The sequence below is a fragment of the Gavia stellata genome, chromosome 20, assembly GCF_030936135.1.
Source record: "Gavia stellata isolate bGavSte3 chromosome 20, bGavSte3.hap2, whole genome shotgun sequence".
In the NCBI taxonomy this organism is placed as follows: Eukaryota; Metazoa; Chordata; class Aves; order Gaviiformes; family Gaviidae; genus Gavia; species Gavia stellata.
Genome location: NC_082613.1, coordinates 2,070,414 through 2,086,831, shown reverse-complemented (window position 1 = coordinate 2,086,831; position 16,418 = coordinate 2,070,414). Strand labels below are relative to the sequence as shown.

Here is a 16,418-nt window from a genome sequence, read left to right as displayed (position 1 = left end):
GGACCAGGGCAATGGCAATGCCAGCTGGGCTCGTGGCTCATGCAGATGCCACTGAAAGCGAGATGAATCCCTTGCAAAGCTGCTCCATGAGCAGAGTGGATTCCCCGTCCTTGGAGTCCCCGGAGAGCTCTGGTCTCATCTGATCTCGTCCATCCTTCACCTGCCTGGAGGAACACAAGAGGGACGACCAGCTCCCCACAAATCCCTCTCCGACTGCCGGCAAATCTCTTGCCCCATTTGGTGCTAAATGTCTCTTTCCCTCCCAAACCGGGAGCCGGGCAAATCGACAAAGGGATTTCATTCCTTGCGAAGCTTGTTCCAAGCTTCTCCCAGGGACCGCCGTTAATCCCCGGAAGCCTGGCTGCCCCCGGGAAGCCTGGCTGCCCCCCGCGGCAGCTGCCTGCAGACACGTCCCCAGCGGGAGGGCAGGTCTTTGGGTCACCCACGCGTGCGACGGCGTCAAAGACACAGGGATGTCCCCGAGGCCATGCTGGGAAGTGATGGCAGAGGAGGGATCTGGATGCAGCCAGTGCATCATGCATTGCCTGTCCAGGCGCTGGGCTCCCCACTCCATGCCCCTGCCTGCTCCTCCGGCAGCTTGCCTGCCTGCCGCCGCTTCCCCCGGAGCAGGTCCCGGACACCCGTGAGCAGGCAGCGCCTGCGGAGAGCCAGCTCGAAGCTGGTTTGCTGGTAGCGATCAGCCTGTGCCCACCTCGGGACCGACCCGGGGACGCTTTCACCATCTGGCTCATTGCGTGCTGCCACGTCCTGCCCCGAGGTCTCCGTCCCCGGGAGCTCTACCGTCCCTCTCCCCAACAGTGACTGCTGCTGCTCTGAGCCTCTCCAGTGCTCACATTTCACCGGCCATAAAAGTGTCTGGAGAGGGAAAGGCAGAGAGCGGCGGCGTGCCGGGCGAGGGGAGGGAGCAGCATCTGTCCCTGCCGCAGACCCTGTCCCACCGCCTGGGGCAGGCGGCCACTGGTCCCCCTGCAGTGACCCAGCCCCTGGCCTCCCCCTCCGCCCGTGCTGTGAGGCTGGAGAGGTGCCCAAAATGGATCACAGAGCCACCGAGGGAAAATGAGCCGGTGGCGATTCCCCAGTCCGTGAGCAGGCAGCAGGTTGTCCATTGCATGGGGCTGCCAGACGAACCGCAGGGACCACGGGCTGGCTTGTGGGGACCCAGAAAGATGGGGGCACAGCGGCCATTCAGTGACCAGAGCCGAGCTGTCCCCTCTCTGCTCCAGCTCGGGCTCAGCCAGCCTGAATGCTCCTGCAGCCCCCTTTCAAGGTGCCGTTCCGCACGCTCAGCGCAGCGTTTGCTCACTGACCCACACTGCAGGCTGCGGGCACCCCCCTTCTGCCCGGACCCCAAACACAGCCACATCCACGACGGCTTCGGCTGGGTGCAGGTGCAGACCGCGCTGAGCCCCGCAGCCCCTGCCCGGGAAGGATGCTCATTGTCGCGCTCCCTCTTTTCTTTTCCTCCTGCATCCTGAACGCCCCAAGCCATGATCCCAGTGCTGCCATGCACGAGCTTGCCATGGCTCCACTCAGCCCCGGGGTGCTTTGATGCCCGGTGGGTCCAACATCCCCCGCAGCAGCCCCCCAGGCTTCCCGTCCATCCCGGTGCCAGCTGGCCCTGCCGCGGGATTAGGCGGGAGCACGCGGGGAAAACGCCGAGCATTTCTCCGGATCAAACGCCCACGGGGTGGCGGGGAGGGGGTGTAATTCGCCCCCCTCTCGCCGTGCGAGGCCAGCTGGGGGCTGCCCAGTGCCGGAGCCGGGGCGAGCGTACAGCCACCATTCATTGGCAGCGGGAGGGAGGCGATCGGGGGAGTCAGTCAGGTGTGGACGAGGTATGAGGGGAGGCAGGGATGGAGCCGTGCTCGTGACAGCCGGTGCTGCTGAGCGCTCACGCGCATCCCTCCTCCCGCCGAGATGCAGCAGGGCCGGCCGTCCCTCTGCTGCGTCTCCACCATCCGCAGCTCGCAGGGACCACCCGAGCCAGGTGAGGGGGGCTGCAGGGCACAGCTGGGAGGCTGCGGGGTAGGACTGGGGGGCTGTGGGGCTGGTGGGGTGGGGGGCAGATGCTGCGTGTGCATCCCTAGCTGGTGGGCACAGCCCTCCGGCTCCGCAGAAATGGAGCAGAGGGGATGGAGGGTGGCTGGGTGCTCGTGGCGTTGCGGTGGCTGCTCCTGTGTAGGGCACGGGAAGGAGAGGAGAGCCCGTGTCGGGGGCCACCCCCGTGTCCCTGCGTGGAGCCAGCCCTGCCGTAGGGCTCCTCTGCCCCCATCTTTCCCTCGCTCCGAAACGCTCCCGCGTGCCCTGTCTCAGCACCCCTACCTTCACCCATGTCGAGTGCTGCCGGGCGGTGGGAAAGTTGGGACCAAGGGCTGGGCTGGGGGAGCGGGAGGCTGCGGAGGAGCTGCCGTTGGAGCTGCCGGGGGCTCTGAGCTCCAGGGCAGCAGCTGCCTGCCCCCGACGGGAGTGGTGCCGCTGGCATTCCCAGCCCTGCCTTTCTTCTCGGCTTGTTTTCCCCTTCGTCTTTCCCCCCTCTCCCATCTGCTCTCGCTCTGGCTCTCTTGCCTCCAGCCGTGTTTGCTGGGGGAGCGTAGATGCTCACGTCCTGCTGCTGGCGGCAGATGCTCTACAGCCCCCTATGGATATAGGTCCCACTGGTGGCCAGAGCCCCATTCCCCACTGCTCCCTCACCGAGCCTTCTGCAGCGAGTCCTGGGGAAGCCCCGGCACAGCCAAATCGCATAGCTCCAGCACCAGCCCCTCCAGACCTGCCAGGTCCATATCTGCCCCCAACGCCCAGCGGGACAGGCAGTTTTCAGCTCGGGGGTAGCCCAGCACGGCCGCGGCAGGTCTGGGTGCTCGGGGTGCCGGGGGCAGGACAGCCAGGGACATCTCGGGCATCATTGGCTGGAGGGAGCACAACCTGCTATGGTCCTCGCCCGCCAGGTCCGGGGTGTCTGAGGCTGTAGGAAGCCATCGGAGACATCCCCATCAGTGAGAGAGGTGCAGAGACCACCCCTGCCAGCTCTGCCTCTGCTCGACACTGAGCCTCTCCGTGAATCTCCCTTCAGCTTCTTTTCCATAAAATCATTTCCCCAGCCATCAGTCAGGTCCCCTGCCTCAGTTTCCCCATAGCACTGCCTGTCGCTGGGTGTGTTTAAGGAGCAAGGCAGTGTGATGTGGTCTGGATAACCTGGGACGCACGGACACGTTAACATTTTGACTTCTTTTGGCTGATTTTGCATCAAGGTGTGCTTGAGAGGTCTCTTTGCAACCTCTTCCCTCTTAAAACCCCCTGATTATGAAAATGAGCTGCAGGGGGTTTGCTCAGCCCTTCTGCTCTCCCAGGGGGGGTTACCCCCGGAGGTAGATCTCCTTCGGGTGCTGCTCTGCTTTCGGTGGTGGTTTGTGACTTGCCCAGCTTGCTGTGGTGGGAGCAGGTGAGCTGGGGGATGCCATGGTCTTTGCTTCTGCGGATCAGCACTGCTTATGTCAAGCCAGCTGGCTTTTATCCGGAGCGGATGAGCGTGTGAGCCCCTAATACCCATGCGTCCTCCTCCCACAGCAGCTGGGTCCCTTCAGCCCCCCCAAAGGAAAGCTTTGTATCCTCATTGCAGCCCGAATACCCCCAGCTTATTAAAACCCAAGGCGTGAGGGACAAAAACTACTCGTTGTGGGTAAATGGCTCTCCGTGGGTCGTCATTGATGGGCTGGCGGGTGTTCGGCCATCGCTTGGGTCCGCAGGTTTGCGCACCTGCAGAGCAGCAGCCACCCCTGAGCATCCCTGGTTTGTGTTGAGGAGGACCAACCTGCATCCCCTTCTCCACTGGGCTGCCCAGAGTGGGGTTTATCTGCTCCCCATCCCTCGGTGGTGGCAGTTTAATGTCAGCCTGGTCCATGGAAAGTGGCTCTTCCCCTTTTCCCCCTCCCGGCGTCTCGCCCGGCAGAGCGGCGGTGACGAGCAGAAGGTGGCAACCACGCAGTGAAGATCAGCTGCGGGTCCCCACGTCTGCTCGGCAGGCGGGTGTCAAAACAAGCATCGCTTGCGAGGGGTTTGTGTGGGCAAACATCTCGTCGGCGCCTGCCGGCTCCCAGCACCAGCCGGCGGGTTCGTGGGCTGACGGATTTTCTCCCTGGCAATGGGAAGGGAAGGCGGAAGGGGGGGTTATTTTGGCGGTGGGGGGTACAGCCGAGCTCGGCAGGTCCCGTGGGGTAGAAGAGGCGTTTCTGGGTGCCCAAGCATGGGGCGGAGGGGCACCGTGGCCGTCTCTCACCCCCATTCCCTCCGCAGCCACCGCCGCTCACTTCAGCTTCTGCCGCAGCCTCCTGGAGCACACGGTCTCGGCCGAGAACCTCAGCTACCGCCTGCAGAGGAACCCGGGCAGCAGCCTCACCTGGCACGACGGCCGGAGCCAGCGGGCCGACGGCGGCCGGACCGTCAAGCTCCTGCGGCAGCCGGGCACCGAGGGCTTGCAGGTACCCGCCGGGCTCCTCCGCACCCCCCGGCCCCTGCGCCGGGGCTGCCCAGGGGAACGCGGCTCCTCGTGTCCCCCGTCCCATCGATTCCCTGCAGGAGCATCTCGTCTTTCTCTGCAGGATCAGGCTTTCAGATCCCATTTGGCTGAAAGCCCTTGTGATTATTGGGCATTTAATTATAGTGATCTATAGAAATATAATAATTTAATTGCTATCATCAGTCTGGGGTCTGTGCTGGGGTGAGCTCTGTGCGTCACCTCCCCTCCACACCTGGAGCCGGGACTTAAGACAATTTTGCGGTAAATGTGCCAGAGCCAAATTTCTTATAATGCCTTAAAATCCCTGAGCACTTGTGAATGTCTTAGCCAGGTTTGGACCATTTACCTCCTAAAATTCTGAACTTTATGGCATTAATGAGGCTGTGAGCCGAAGGTTTCTAGCCATTTGCCCGCTGCCCTGCCTTGGCACAGCCGTGGGAAGGAGCTTCTTCCCAGTGAGCGGCTCCTGGTGCTTCCTAACCCCTTCGTAATGCCCTGGGAGCCGCGATCAGAGGCAGCACATCCAGCCGGTGACTGCTGGAAAGAAAACAGGGGAAACCGAACTGCCCGGCTTCCAGCCTCCAACATGAAGATGCTTTTGCATCTTGAGGGCCTGGCTGGTTCGGCGTCGGAGGGGAGCAGGGTCCCCGCAGGGACGGGTACAGTCCCACCGTCACGCCGTGATGCTCACAGGAGCGGCAGCCCCTCGGGTCCCTCTGTCCTGGCAGCGCTGTGCCTCTCGTCCCCATCGCCCCTCCAGGCACCCCCGTGGCCCCTTCCCTCTTGCACCTCTGCAAAAAGCATGGGGACAGCGCTGCCTGCCCGGGGACACACCAGCCACTCTCCAGGTGCCAGCTGCCTTCATCATGGCTCTCCCTTGTCTGCCTCTACGTGCCTCCCAGAGGGATTTGGGGGACAGAAAGGCTTTAATTTTTCCGTAAGCACGGAAAAACGCTGGAGAGAAGGGAGGTGACGTGAGTTGCTCCTTGCAGCTCCCAGGGGACGGCTCCCACCACCCAGCTCCCCCCCAGCCACCTCCTGCCTCCCCGCGGGAGCAGCCTCCGAGCCGTCTCGCTTGCTCTCCTCAACACCGGCGCTCGATCTTCACGGCTAAGAGTTTATCAGAGAGACAGCGCAGCTCAACTGGCTGGAAAAAGAGCCCGTGATTCATTACACCTCCCCTTCCCACTCGGGGAGCGCAGGGGCTCGCTCGGGGACTCGCCGGGGGGGGTTGCCTGCCGTGGGGGGACGATGCACCCCAAGCCGGCAGCACAGGGTTTAGGGATGCTGAGCTGGGTCCCCAGCGCGGGGCTGTGTCTGCTGGGAGCAGCGCTTGCAGACGTGAGCGTGCCCAGGGAAATGGCAGGTTGTTTGTCACCTCTTCCCCCGTGCCTGGGAGGGTTAGTTGGATAATAGCTGCGGGAAGCTCGCGGGAAGCTGGCTGTTATTTCTCCCAGCCCCTCCGCTTCTCATCATTGCTCGTTAGTGAATCCAGAGCAAATCTCCTCCTCCTCCCCGTGGCACGCTCTCCGGCACGCTCAGCCGAGTGTGAAGGAGCCGAGCGGCCGGCACAGGCTGGGGCTGCTCTGGGGATGTCTCGGGGCAGGGGGGGGGCAGGCAGCTGCTGGGGGTTCCCCCAAGGTGAGGGTTTGATTGGGAAGCCCTCGTGCGCATTGTCTACCACATTCTTCCGTCTGCTTTGGAGACGGACTCCTTGGTTATTAATTTACAACCTCCCAACTTTGCCTTCTTCCCTCTCGCTGGAGTGCTCCCAGCTGCCACCGGCGAGCATGGCTTGAGGCAAGGTCCCTTTCCAAGCCCAAATGCTCCCCTGGGCGCAGGCAGCAGCTCCTGCCAGGCTGGCCGGGCTCCGCAGGGTGAGCAATGCCCGGCACGGGGCCAGGGGAGATGTCCCGGACCCCGCTGCCCGCCGCTGCCTCCTCTTTGACATCTCTCAGGGACGTGTCATTAGTATCAGTAACCGCGGGATGTCTGGAGTCCCTGTTACGCTAATTATCTCCACTCCTCTATTAGGCATGCTTAATTAGCCAACGTTCACACATGGAGGTTGACATTGGTCCAAGCGCTGCCGACCTTTCCCATGCCAGCATGTTCCCGCATCAGCTCCTGCTTTTGCCATGCCCCTGCCGTGTCCCAGCTAGCGGGATGCTTGGGGTGAGACCGGCCGCTCCAGCAGGCAGCTGGAGGGAGGGAGGGATGCCGGCGGACAAGCCCCGTCTCCCCGTGGGCACCACTTCCCCCTTCCATCCCCTCCGCTCTGCAGGTCCCGGTCCCATCCTGCCACCAGGCAGGTGCCTGCCGGGCACCGAGGCCGGGCGGGCGGCTGGTGCCGGAGGGAGCAGGGCAAGGGGCGAGGGCGCGTGGCAGCGGTCTCTGGGAGGTGGAGGGTGGCCGGGCTGCTGAGGGGTGCTGAGGACTGCGACCCCGGCTTATCCCAGGTGTCTCCAGGCACGGCAGCACCCCGAGAAAGAGCTGTGGGGTTCAGAGGTGGCTTTAGATGCCTGTGAGGCTGCAGCATCGCATCGTGGCTGGTCAGCTCAGGGTTGAAGGAGGCTGAGCAGGAGAGAAAGGGAGAGTCCCTCCTGCTCCAGGGCACCAGCTGGCTGCTGGCTCCTTCCCTGGGGAGTTCTGGTGGGGATGGCTTTGCACCAGTACAGACTTTTTGGTGAGGATGGCTTTGCACCAGTGCAGACTTCTGGTGGGGATGGCTTTGCACCGGTACAGACTTTTTGGTGGGGATGGCTTTGCACCGGTACAGACTTCTGGTGGGGATGGCTTTGCACCAGTACAGACTTTTTGGTGGGGATGGCTTTGCACCGGTACCTGCTGAGCCCCAGGACCTCGCTGGCTCCATCCCCACTGAGAGCTACCAGCAAGCATCTTTCTCTACCCAAGGAGGGGGAACCCTGGGGACCCCCAGGACGTCTCCCAAGCCCGTGCAATGCTGGGCTGGGCTGGGAGATGCGTAAGGGAGGGGGTCTGGGGCTCTTGCCTGCAGCAGGAGGGTTGGAGAGCTCCCAGGTGTGGGGTCTGTGTACGGCAGGACCCCCACCTCATGCTCCCGTCCCTGCTCCCCCTGCCTCCCTCACCGGTTCCTCTGATGCTGCTGTTTCGAGGCCAGCCCAGGGACTCCATAGGGTGCAAAGCCAAAGTCTGCTGGTGTCACCGCAGTCCCGTGCCGCCGGCCAGCGTCTCCCCCGTCCCCGTGGGCTGACCTCTCGGCTGAGGTTTTTTCCTCCTGATGGGGCCGAATCCCCCTAACCCCCGCCCCTCCCACTCCCCACAGGGCCGTGCCTGCGACCACTATGGCATCTACCACACCAGCCCCACGCTGGGCAGCCTGGCCAAGCCGGTGGTGCTCTGGACCCAGCAGGATGTGTGCAAATGGCTGAAGAAGCACTGCCCGCATAACTATCTCATCTACGTGGAGGCATTCTCCCACCACGCCATCACAGGTACTGTAGACACCCCCACTTAATTGCCAGTACTAATTGCCATTAGCATGTGCTCCTGAGGAATAGCTGTTGGGAGGTTCGTGATTCGGAAGACAGCTCTACCCCCTGTTTCTGTCCCCTCTCCCCGTGGAGATGCAGGTGGGGTGAGAGCTGCCCCACGGCACCGGGCACGGGGACACCCACCCGGGCTGGGCAGGAGGCATCTGCCACCGGGGTGAGCTCCAGGACAGGCTGGAGGTTGTTTAAAATGAGCATAGGGGAGATTGTGGTTTATAAGGTGGGGAATAGTCTTCTCCTCACCTAGGTTAATATAGTAAGAATATTTTAAGTACTGAAAATGTTTGCAGAAGAGGAAAGGTCTCTGACCAGCTGGAGTCCAAGTTGCAAATGTCTTTGTCCGGATCTGAATCCAACTTCTAGCCAAGTCCTTGGAGAAAGCTCCCTCCCCTTTGCCCCCTGGGGACTCTGGCTTTGACCCCTACGTACAAGTATCGTCCTGGTCTGACCGTGACGTGTGCATGGCCGGGCAGAGCTCTGCCAGGGCCAGGAGAAAGCAGCGGGGAAGGGAGCGCTGGAGCTGCCCGGGAGGGATGCAAAGCCCTAATGCAATAGCTCAGCCAGCCCTTGCATGGGAAACAAAGGCAGCATTAGCAAATGTACGCTGGGAAACAAGGACAAAAGCTGGTTGTAAATCCCTTGTCTAATAGCCCCTGGACTGGAGGAGAGTGGCTCGCTGGGGACGGTGGCGGCAACACTAATGCATTTTGATGGGTACCCCCGTTCCCCCAGGACGGCCAGCCCGCGCGGGGACCGTGCGCTCGGAAAAACAGCTCCTGATGCGGGAGGTGGAGCGGAGAAATGGAAAGCTTCTGCCTGCGGGGATGGGTTACGTGATTGCTGAAGCCAGTACCTGTCCCGAGGCTGGGGACCTCGAGCTGCCACCCGGCGCTCTCCAAAAGTGGGGCCACCTGCGAGGCTTCTCCGTCCCTGTGGGTCCAGGTGGTGAAAGAGCATTTTAGGATTTCTTCCCTTTCCCCCTCCTTGTTCCCACGTGAACACGGGTTCCCGCCGAGTTGCACTTGCACGGTGTCCCCGCCACGTCGCTGAGCGACGCCGTGTTGGCAGGTCGGGCGCTGCTGCGGCTGAACGGGGAGAAGCTGCAGCGCATGGGCATCGCTCACGAGGCGCAGCGGCAGGAGGTCCTGCAGCAGGTCCTGCAGCTCCAGGTGCGCGAGGAGGTCCGAAACCTGCAGCTGCTCAGCCAAGGTAGGGCTGGCGGGAGGCCGAGCGGGGAGAGGGGCCGTGTAGCCCAACCCTGGGGAGGTTGTGCCCCTCCTGCAGCCGTCCGGACAAGGGGAGCGGCGGCTGGGTGGCTGCCAAAGCCAGAGGCACCCATCTGCATGTCGCTGGTGCAAATGCAGCCCACGCCGTGGCGGGGACGGGGTGTGGAGCACAGGTTGGGGCGCACGGGGAGGGGCTGTGGTGCAGAGGTTGCGGTGCGCGGGGCCGGGCTGTGGTGTACAGCGCTAAATCCATTAGTGTCATTTTGCATGGAAGGGAGGGGATTCTCCGGGGCTGGCAGTGGGTGAGCTGGAACGTGCCACCCTGCAGGCTGTTTATTCCTTCCTCTCCCGCCTTGTTCCAGCTTCTTTTGGAAATGTCTCCTAGCTGATCCGTCTGTTTGGCAGATTGCACCAACACTGTGAATCGAGCACCTCTGGGATGGGCTGTGCACCGCCGATATGAGACCTGAACCGCACGCTTGGAAGACGAAGAGACAGCTTCCCAGCCACTCCGGGGCTTCTCTCCTTCTTCTTTCTCTTTCTTTTTTATGAATACATTTCTGTGCAGAGATGGGAGGTTTCCTCCAGCAGACGTGGCTCTTGGCTGGAGGAAAATTAGCAAAACAGCCGCTGGGACAGACAAACTTTTGCCCACCTGAGCCTGATGGTTCACAGGGAAAGAGATGGAAAAAAGGAGGCGGCGACAGGCAGGGCTCAGCATTGCGGACAAATCGAGCGCGGTTATTCCCCAGACAGCTCAGAGCCATGCACAGGACGGTGAAGCCTTATACACGTGGGCAACATCCCAGCACCCGGCGGCTCGTGTCCGTACCTTGGAGCTTATTTAGGGAGCTTTAGTTTTCTCTTCAGACTGGGCTGTCTTCCAGCGTCCTAGGAGGTAACATTATCAGTAGCAAATAAGATGACCCGACCAGCTAAAAAAAATTAAAAGCGGGGCCAAGCCACTAGCACCCAGCACCACTTGGTGAGTTAAAAAGGAAGCTGAGTCATTGGAGCTGGAAAATCCGGGAGCAAAGGCAGGGTGGACGTGCCGGGAGGGTGCCATGGCCTGGAGGAAGCTGTGCCAGGAGCTCGCCCTTCATCCGTCCTCGTTTGCAGGCAGACGGGGAGCTGATGCAGGGGCCGGGTGGGAGCAGCCGGGGATGCTGCCGGGTGCTGCCCGGGGTGAGGCTGGAGATTCCTGGGTGCCACATTCCCCCCGGCCCTGGTACCCAGTCGTGCTCCCTCCCACACCGTCTGCGCTCCCACCAGCTCTTTGCAGAGCTCCGTTCCTCCGGGCATTTGCAAATGCTCGTCTGACCTTCCGCCGAGGGGCTGGTGAGAGTGCCACCCAGCCCAGGCACCATCCTGATGACCCAGCTTGTCATTAAGGTGAAGCAACGTATGCTGTTACACCCCCACACACACCTGAACCCCTCCTGTCCGGAGCCACAGACGGCTCGTGCGGACAGGTTAGGAACAACCGAGGATTTAGGGGCAGGGTGGATGCTCTCACCTCCCCGAGTTCCCCCTCCGGGGATGAGGGCAGGGCTGTGAACCCGGGGGGGTCCCCAAAATGGCAGCACCCCAAAGCCCCTGGGGCATCGGAGCTGGCCGGGATGCACAGGCAGGTCGCGGTGGTCCCCCCCAGCCGGGCACCCACCCACCGCCCGCCTGCTCCTCTGCTCGTAATAAAATAAGAGACTGTTATTTTAACTCGCTGCTCTTCGGACTCCTCCCGCGCCCGATCCTGCGCTGCAGGTTCAGTCCCTCCAGCCCTCCCCGGGGATGCTCAGGAGATGTCTACAGCCCTAAATCCCTCCGGACAAGCACCTCCACGGGGGACAGGGGTCCTGTCGGGTGGCCCTGTGGGAGCAAGCCTCAGCCTGGGGGGGCTTGCCAGTATTTAAATGACCCCCCCAGCTCCAGAGAACCACTGAGAATGAAGCTGCTAATCTTTGCTGGCAGGCAGCTGGACGGGGGCAGTGGGGGGGATTTGGGGTCGTAGCTACCACTCCGGTGCAGATAACGGCTTGTGGCAAAGCGAAGGTCTCCAAAGCTCGTCTGTGAGTGGCATTACCCCGGCTAACGAGCCGTGCTAAGTGGGATGGGAGAGCACAGGGCTGCGGGAAGGGCTAAGGCAGCCGGCGGCGGAGCCTGGGGCTGGCACGGGCAGCGGCAGCCCGGTGTCATCACTGTCCCATCATGGTGACACCACTCCCCAGCGAAGAGGAGCTGAAAATGAGTTGTTTGCCCACATCTAGCAAAAATTTTGATTGCACCCAAAGGTTTTTTGTCTGCCCCCTGAAATCCCCAAGGAAAGCTGTCCCCCAAGCCCTCCAGGCAGTCTCGAGTTGTCAGCGGGGCAGGAGGAGATGCAACACCCCAAGGATTTGCCTCTAGGATTTGGAGGACGGGAACCCCCCAGGGCTCGGACCCCTGAGCACCGACTGAAGCTGGATGGGGGGTTTCAAGCCAGCGCCTGGCTCGGGGCTCGGGGAAGGACGTGGTGGGGCCCGGGCGGGATGCGGGATGCACGGAGCATCCTCAGGCTCTGGCTGCGCTGGACGCACTGAGTCCCCATGGGAGTTTGTACAAGGCCCAAGTGATGGAAAGGTCTCAGAAACAAAATGTGGTTCTCAAAACATTTTGGTTTGGACAACGGATTCACCAAATAGTACTGGGATCCAAGCAAGTGAATTGTCCCTCCAGCACAAGGGTGATTTCCAGGACAGCGGCATTGCCAAAGGAGTTTATAAACTCACATCTGTCTCCCTCAGAAAAGGGGTTTGGTGCTGGGCTGAAAGCAAAGACTCCAAATGTCCCAAATCCAAAATTCCTCCAAATTTCCAAAATCCAAATTTCCTCCAACTCAGAGAAAGGCAGTGCCTGGTCCGTGCCTGCAACGGAGCAACCCGGACCGTGGCAGCCGCTCTCTCCCCTCTCTGCGCATCGGTCTGCTCGGCCGGACCTCGCCAGCCGGTAACTCCCGTTTGAGCTTTGCTGTGGCGGGGGCAGAGGGGGGGCTGCGACCCTCAGGCTCCGTCCGCAGGGAACCAGATTCGGGGCTTCGCTGTGCGCAGCCCCCGCCCCCCCCCGAGGACACAGAAATCAGAATTTCCTCCGCTTCCCATACTGACCTTTTCAAAAATGCAGCAAAATTGGCTCTTCTCACCTCGCTAGAACCTCATGAGCAACAAAGCTGGGGGAATCTGTTGAATTGTAAGAAAAGGAAAGAAAACAACCAGGAAAAAACCCCCATCTCCTCTGCAGCAGCGGCGCTCTCAGCCGTGGGCTCTGCACCGACGGCCGCGATGGAGCCACGGACCATCCCTGGCCGGTGCAGGATCCGTGTTTGCTCCTTGTTACCCCCGTATGTGGAGGGCAGAGCCCCGTGCAGGATGCAGCCCCGTCCCCTCCTGATGCAGCCACACAGGACACTGTTAAACCTTCAAACCTGGATGGATCAGAGCTAAATAAAACCCAAACGAGACAACCCGTGGCCAAGAGCCAGGTTGATTCCCTCACCGCGGGTTTAGTTTCTGCCCCACTGGTGGGTGCCGGGGGGGCAGCGGGAGGGGTGGCGGGGGCACATGGGGCTGTGGGGTGGCCGGGGAGCGGGCAGCATCCCCGAGAGCAGAAGGCGGCTGCTGGGTGTCTGGCTGCGGGTGAGGCACATCGTTAGAGGGAGATGCTGAGCTTCTCTCCAGAGCTTCGGAGCTGTGCGAGGGAGAAATGGCTCCTCCAGACTCCGGCTCCGGGCTGCGCTCACGTAGCAAGTTGGTGGTGGTTTTGTTTGCAATGCAGCTGGGGTGCAGAGAGCGGTGCTGGGGCTGCCCCTGACCCCCCTGCAAAGGCAGGGTGTCCCCCCCAGGTCCTGTCCCAAGGCCTGGCTGCCCCTTGCTGTGCTCCCGAGGGTGTGTGTGGCCGTGGGACCCCGCCATGTGCCATGTCCACCCGTGCCGGGCTGTGCTCCGGCTCCCTCCAGCTCCTCATCCGCACAGAAGAGAAGAGGCACAGAAGAAAGCAGAAACCCCACCAGCACAGCCCTGCTGGGGTGTCCCTCTGAGACCCCCCTGGGCTTGCCAAGACCTGGCAGGACAGAGCTGGAGGAGCCGGGTGAAACGGTGTTCATGGGGCAGGCGGGAGGGTGCCATCCTGCCCCCCAGCCCCCTGCCCTAGCGGGGTCTGTGCTGGCTGCACCTTCATCCCGGTGACGATGGTGATGGTGAGAGCGGAGCATCCTTCCAGGCTGGCTCTGGACCACAGCTCCGGCTCTGGATCAGCATCTGGCCAGACTCTGCCCAGGGCAGCAGGGACGCATCCGGAGCAGCCCTGAGCACAGTTTTGCCTTCGGTGGCTGTGGGCACGCAGGAAAATCCATCTGCACGGTGGCACCAAGGAAGGACCGTCCTCCCCATGGGCTCCTGTGCGAGCACCTGGGCCGGTGGGTGCTGCACCGGGATCCCCGGGTGCTGGAGGGACATGGGTGCTCGGGCTCCTCTCCGAACCAAGAGGCAGCTCGGTCACTCCTCAGCTTTTGCCAAGCAAGAAAAATACCTTATATTTGTCTAGCACTTATCTGCCAGTGGTATTTCAGGCACTGCCCCAAAACAAACAGCTCCAGACAATGAAACGCAGATGAATCGGGCGCAGATTCATGCAATATTAAAACCAGACAACAATTAAAGTAAACAGAAAACACCAGCAAGAATAAATCAATCCCATGCAGCAGGCAGGAGGATGCGGGCAGCGGCACCTGGGCGAAGGGGCAGGCAACGGCCGCTATCAGAGAGCATGCGACTCTGTCATCTCTGATAAACTTTTCCTGCTCGTGGTGATTTTTTGCAATAAGCAGGAAAATGCACTGCTGGCATCAGAAATACTGGCCAGCATCTTCTTGTCTTATAAAGGAAAAATCCAGCAATCCCTTCCCAGTGGTAGAGGCAGTTTGCAGATTCTAGCAAGGTTTTCAAGCAGGAAAAAAACCACCAACACAGTTGCACATAGAAAATGCATGCCTAATTTGTCCAAGTAATTACTGAGCATGGCTTGATGATACAGACACCTCCAGCTCTGAAACGCTGCTGATTGCGCCTCTGATTCAGGAAATGATCCCCGTTCCCCCAACACTGAAATTCATGCTCGGCTGTGAACACAGCCGGTGATTTCCCTGGCTGCACGGGGTTTGAGGACACGATTTGCTGCGCAGAGAGGGATGGCAGCGCCTGCCACGGGCTCTGCTGAACCGAGGCCAGTTTGAATCTGAACACCAGTCCCCAGTAGATTGCACGCTTGATCTAATTAGGAGTCTGTCCTCCCATCGGGTGTCCAGGGGGGATTACACACCGCCTCGAGTCATCGCCTTTATGGTGTTCTCAGGCAGCTCCTTATGAAGCTTCTTGCACTGGAGACCTGTGAGCACCTGAATGCATCGAAGCAGGGTGGCAGGCAAGAAAAAAGGAGGAATCCCAGTTGCTGGTGGCACGTGCCATGTGCCGGGGCCACACAAGCCCCGGGGAAGGAGAGCAGGGCACGGGTGGTGGGGGGCACAGCAGCCTGGTAGGGCTGCACGGGTGCGGGTATAAATCAGAGCACCCCAGGGAGGCATGAGCTGGGTGAGATGCCGGCACGTGGCGGGGGCACAGCGAAACGGCTGCTGTTGGGATGCTGCGGCAGCCCCATCCCGCCGCTGGCAAACCTCCAACGGCCTTATTCCGGAGCCGTGGTCCCCATCCCAGCTGCCTGGCACCGGAGGACGGGATGGGGCTTGGAGACACGCGGGGTCTCACAGCGATCTTGGCAGAAGCCCTCTGCCCCAGCATGTCCTCGCTGCACATCCAGGACTAATCAATCTTGATTCATTGCTAATGAACTTGAGAACAGTGTTGGGATGGATCAGGTGCCACTCAGGGTGAGATGGATAATATAATTAAGATTTCCTCAAAGGTCCCGTCTTTCTTACCTTGTTAATTAAGCTGATGCGGGGCCCTCCATGCAGAATGCATAATGAGAGGCTGCCGGAGACGGAGCTGGCTATTAGCGGGAGGTGATGCTGGGGGAAACGCTGGCCTTAACCACAGGGCTGGGGATATTTTGGCAAGTGTTCGGGGGTTTGGTTACCCCAGAGCGGCCAAGAGCTGAACTCTGCTGAGAAATCACCGCATCCTTTGCACCACAAATACATTTGCACCGCGCAGGGCAGAGCGCGCAGGCACAGGGATGCAGGTGGAGATGGATGGGCTCATCCCTGCCTGGAACAGGCTGAGCACCGTGGCAGAACTTACGGCTTCCTAAAGCACGGTCCGCAGCATGGGGAGCAGGGCACGGCTTGTGGAAAGCTGTGAGCGGCCCCATGGGGATGCTGCTCCGCTGCCGATTGCCCGGGCACATTTTTGGTACTTGCACTCTGGTGGTGACTTACGACAATGAATTAATGGCCTCTTAATAAGGGTGACAGTTCCCTTAATTAGAAAGTATCGGAGCAGGGATAATTGCTTCATTTCATTTTTTTCCCCTATTCTTCCTTCATTTTGGGGTCCTCATTCTCAGCTCCTGGGTGCCCGCCGGGAGCCCTGCCTCCCCAGAGCCAGGAACGTTCCCAGCAGGCGCAATGCGGAGCCGGGAAGGATGGAGAGGGGTGAGTGCCGGTACGACTGCAGAGCTGCTGCTTTCGCCGGGGCAGTGCCACGCTTGCAGCAACGTGTTGAAATATTCATGGCATTTCACTTGGGCCGTTTTTGGAAGGGAAAGTTTCAGCCTTGGTCTTGACACAACATTTCCCGGTTGCGTGTTTGTGCGGGCTGTTAGCGGGGGGCTCCAGTAAAAACCTTCAGACCCCCAAACCGAAATGAGCCACTTTGCTTCCCATCAGAAGATGCATTTCTTTAAAAGCGGAGGGATTTGGGGGTGTTGCAGCCATGCGGCTTCATCACCAAGCCTGCAGTCCCCCAGTCCTGTCCCGCGCCCTCCATGGGGCTGTGGATGCCCCAGGGACACGACCCCCCAGCTGGGGACTGGCTCCCCGTGGGAGATGCCCCCAATGCCGATACGGCCCTGTAAATAATAAATAGCAGCCTCACGGCTGCTGGGAGCTTCGTTTCTCTCTGCAGGCAGGAGCGTTTC

The 16,418-nt window shown here is 60.9% G+C and overlaps 1 protein-coding gene across 1 annotated transcript; it reads left to right on the top strand.

The window, feature by feature from the left end:
- The first annotated feature begins 1,938 nt into the window (after positions 1-1,938).
- SAMD10 (sterile alpha motif domain containing 10) lies at positions 1,939-9,763 on the top strand. Its single transcript, XM_059827347.1, has 6 exons — positions 1,939-2,008; positions 4,014-4,019; positions 4,312-4,496; positions 7,842-8,010; positions 9,136-9,276; positions 9,699-9,763. The coding sequence occupies exons 1-6, from the start codon at positions 1,939-1,941 to the stop codon at positions 9,761-9,763; spliced, it is 636 nt and encodes a 211-aa protein (XP_059683330.1).
- Positions 9,764-16,418: the final 6,655 nt, after the last annotated feature.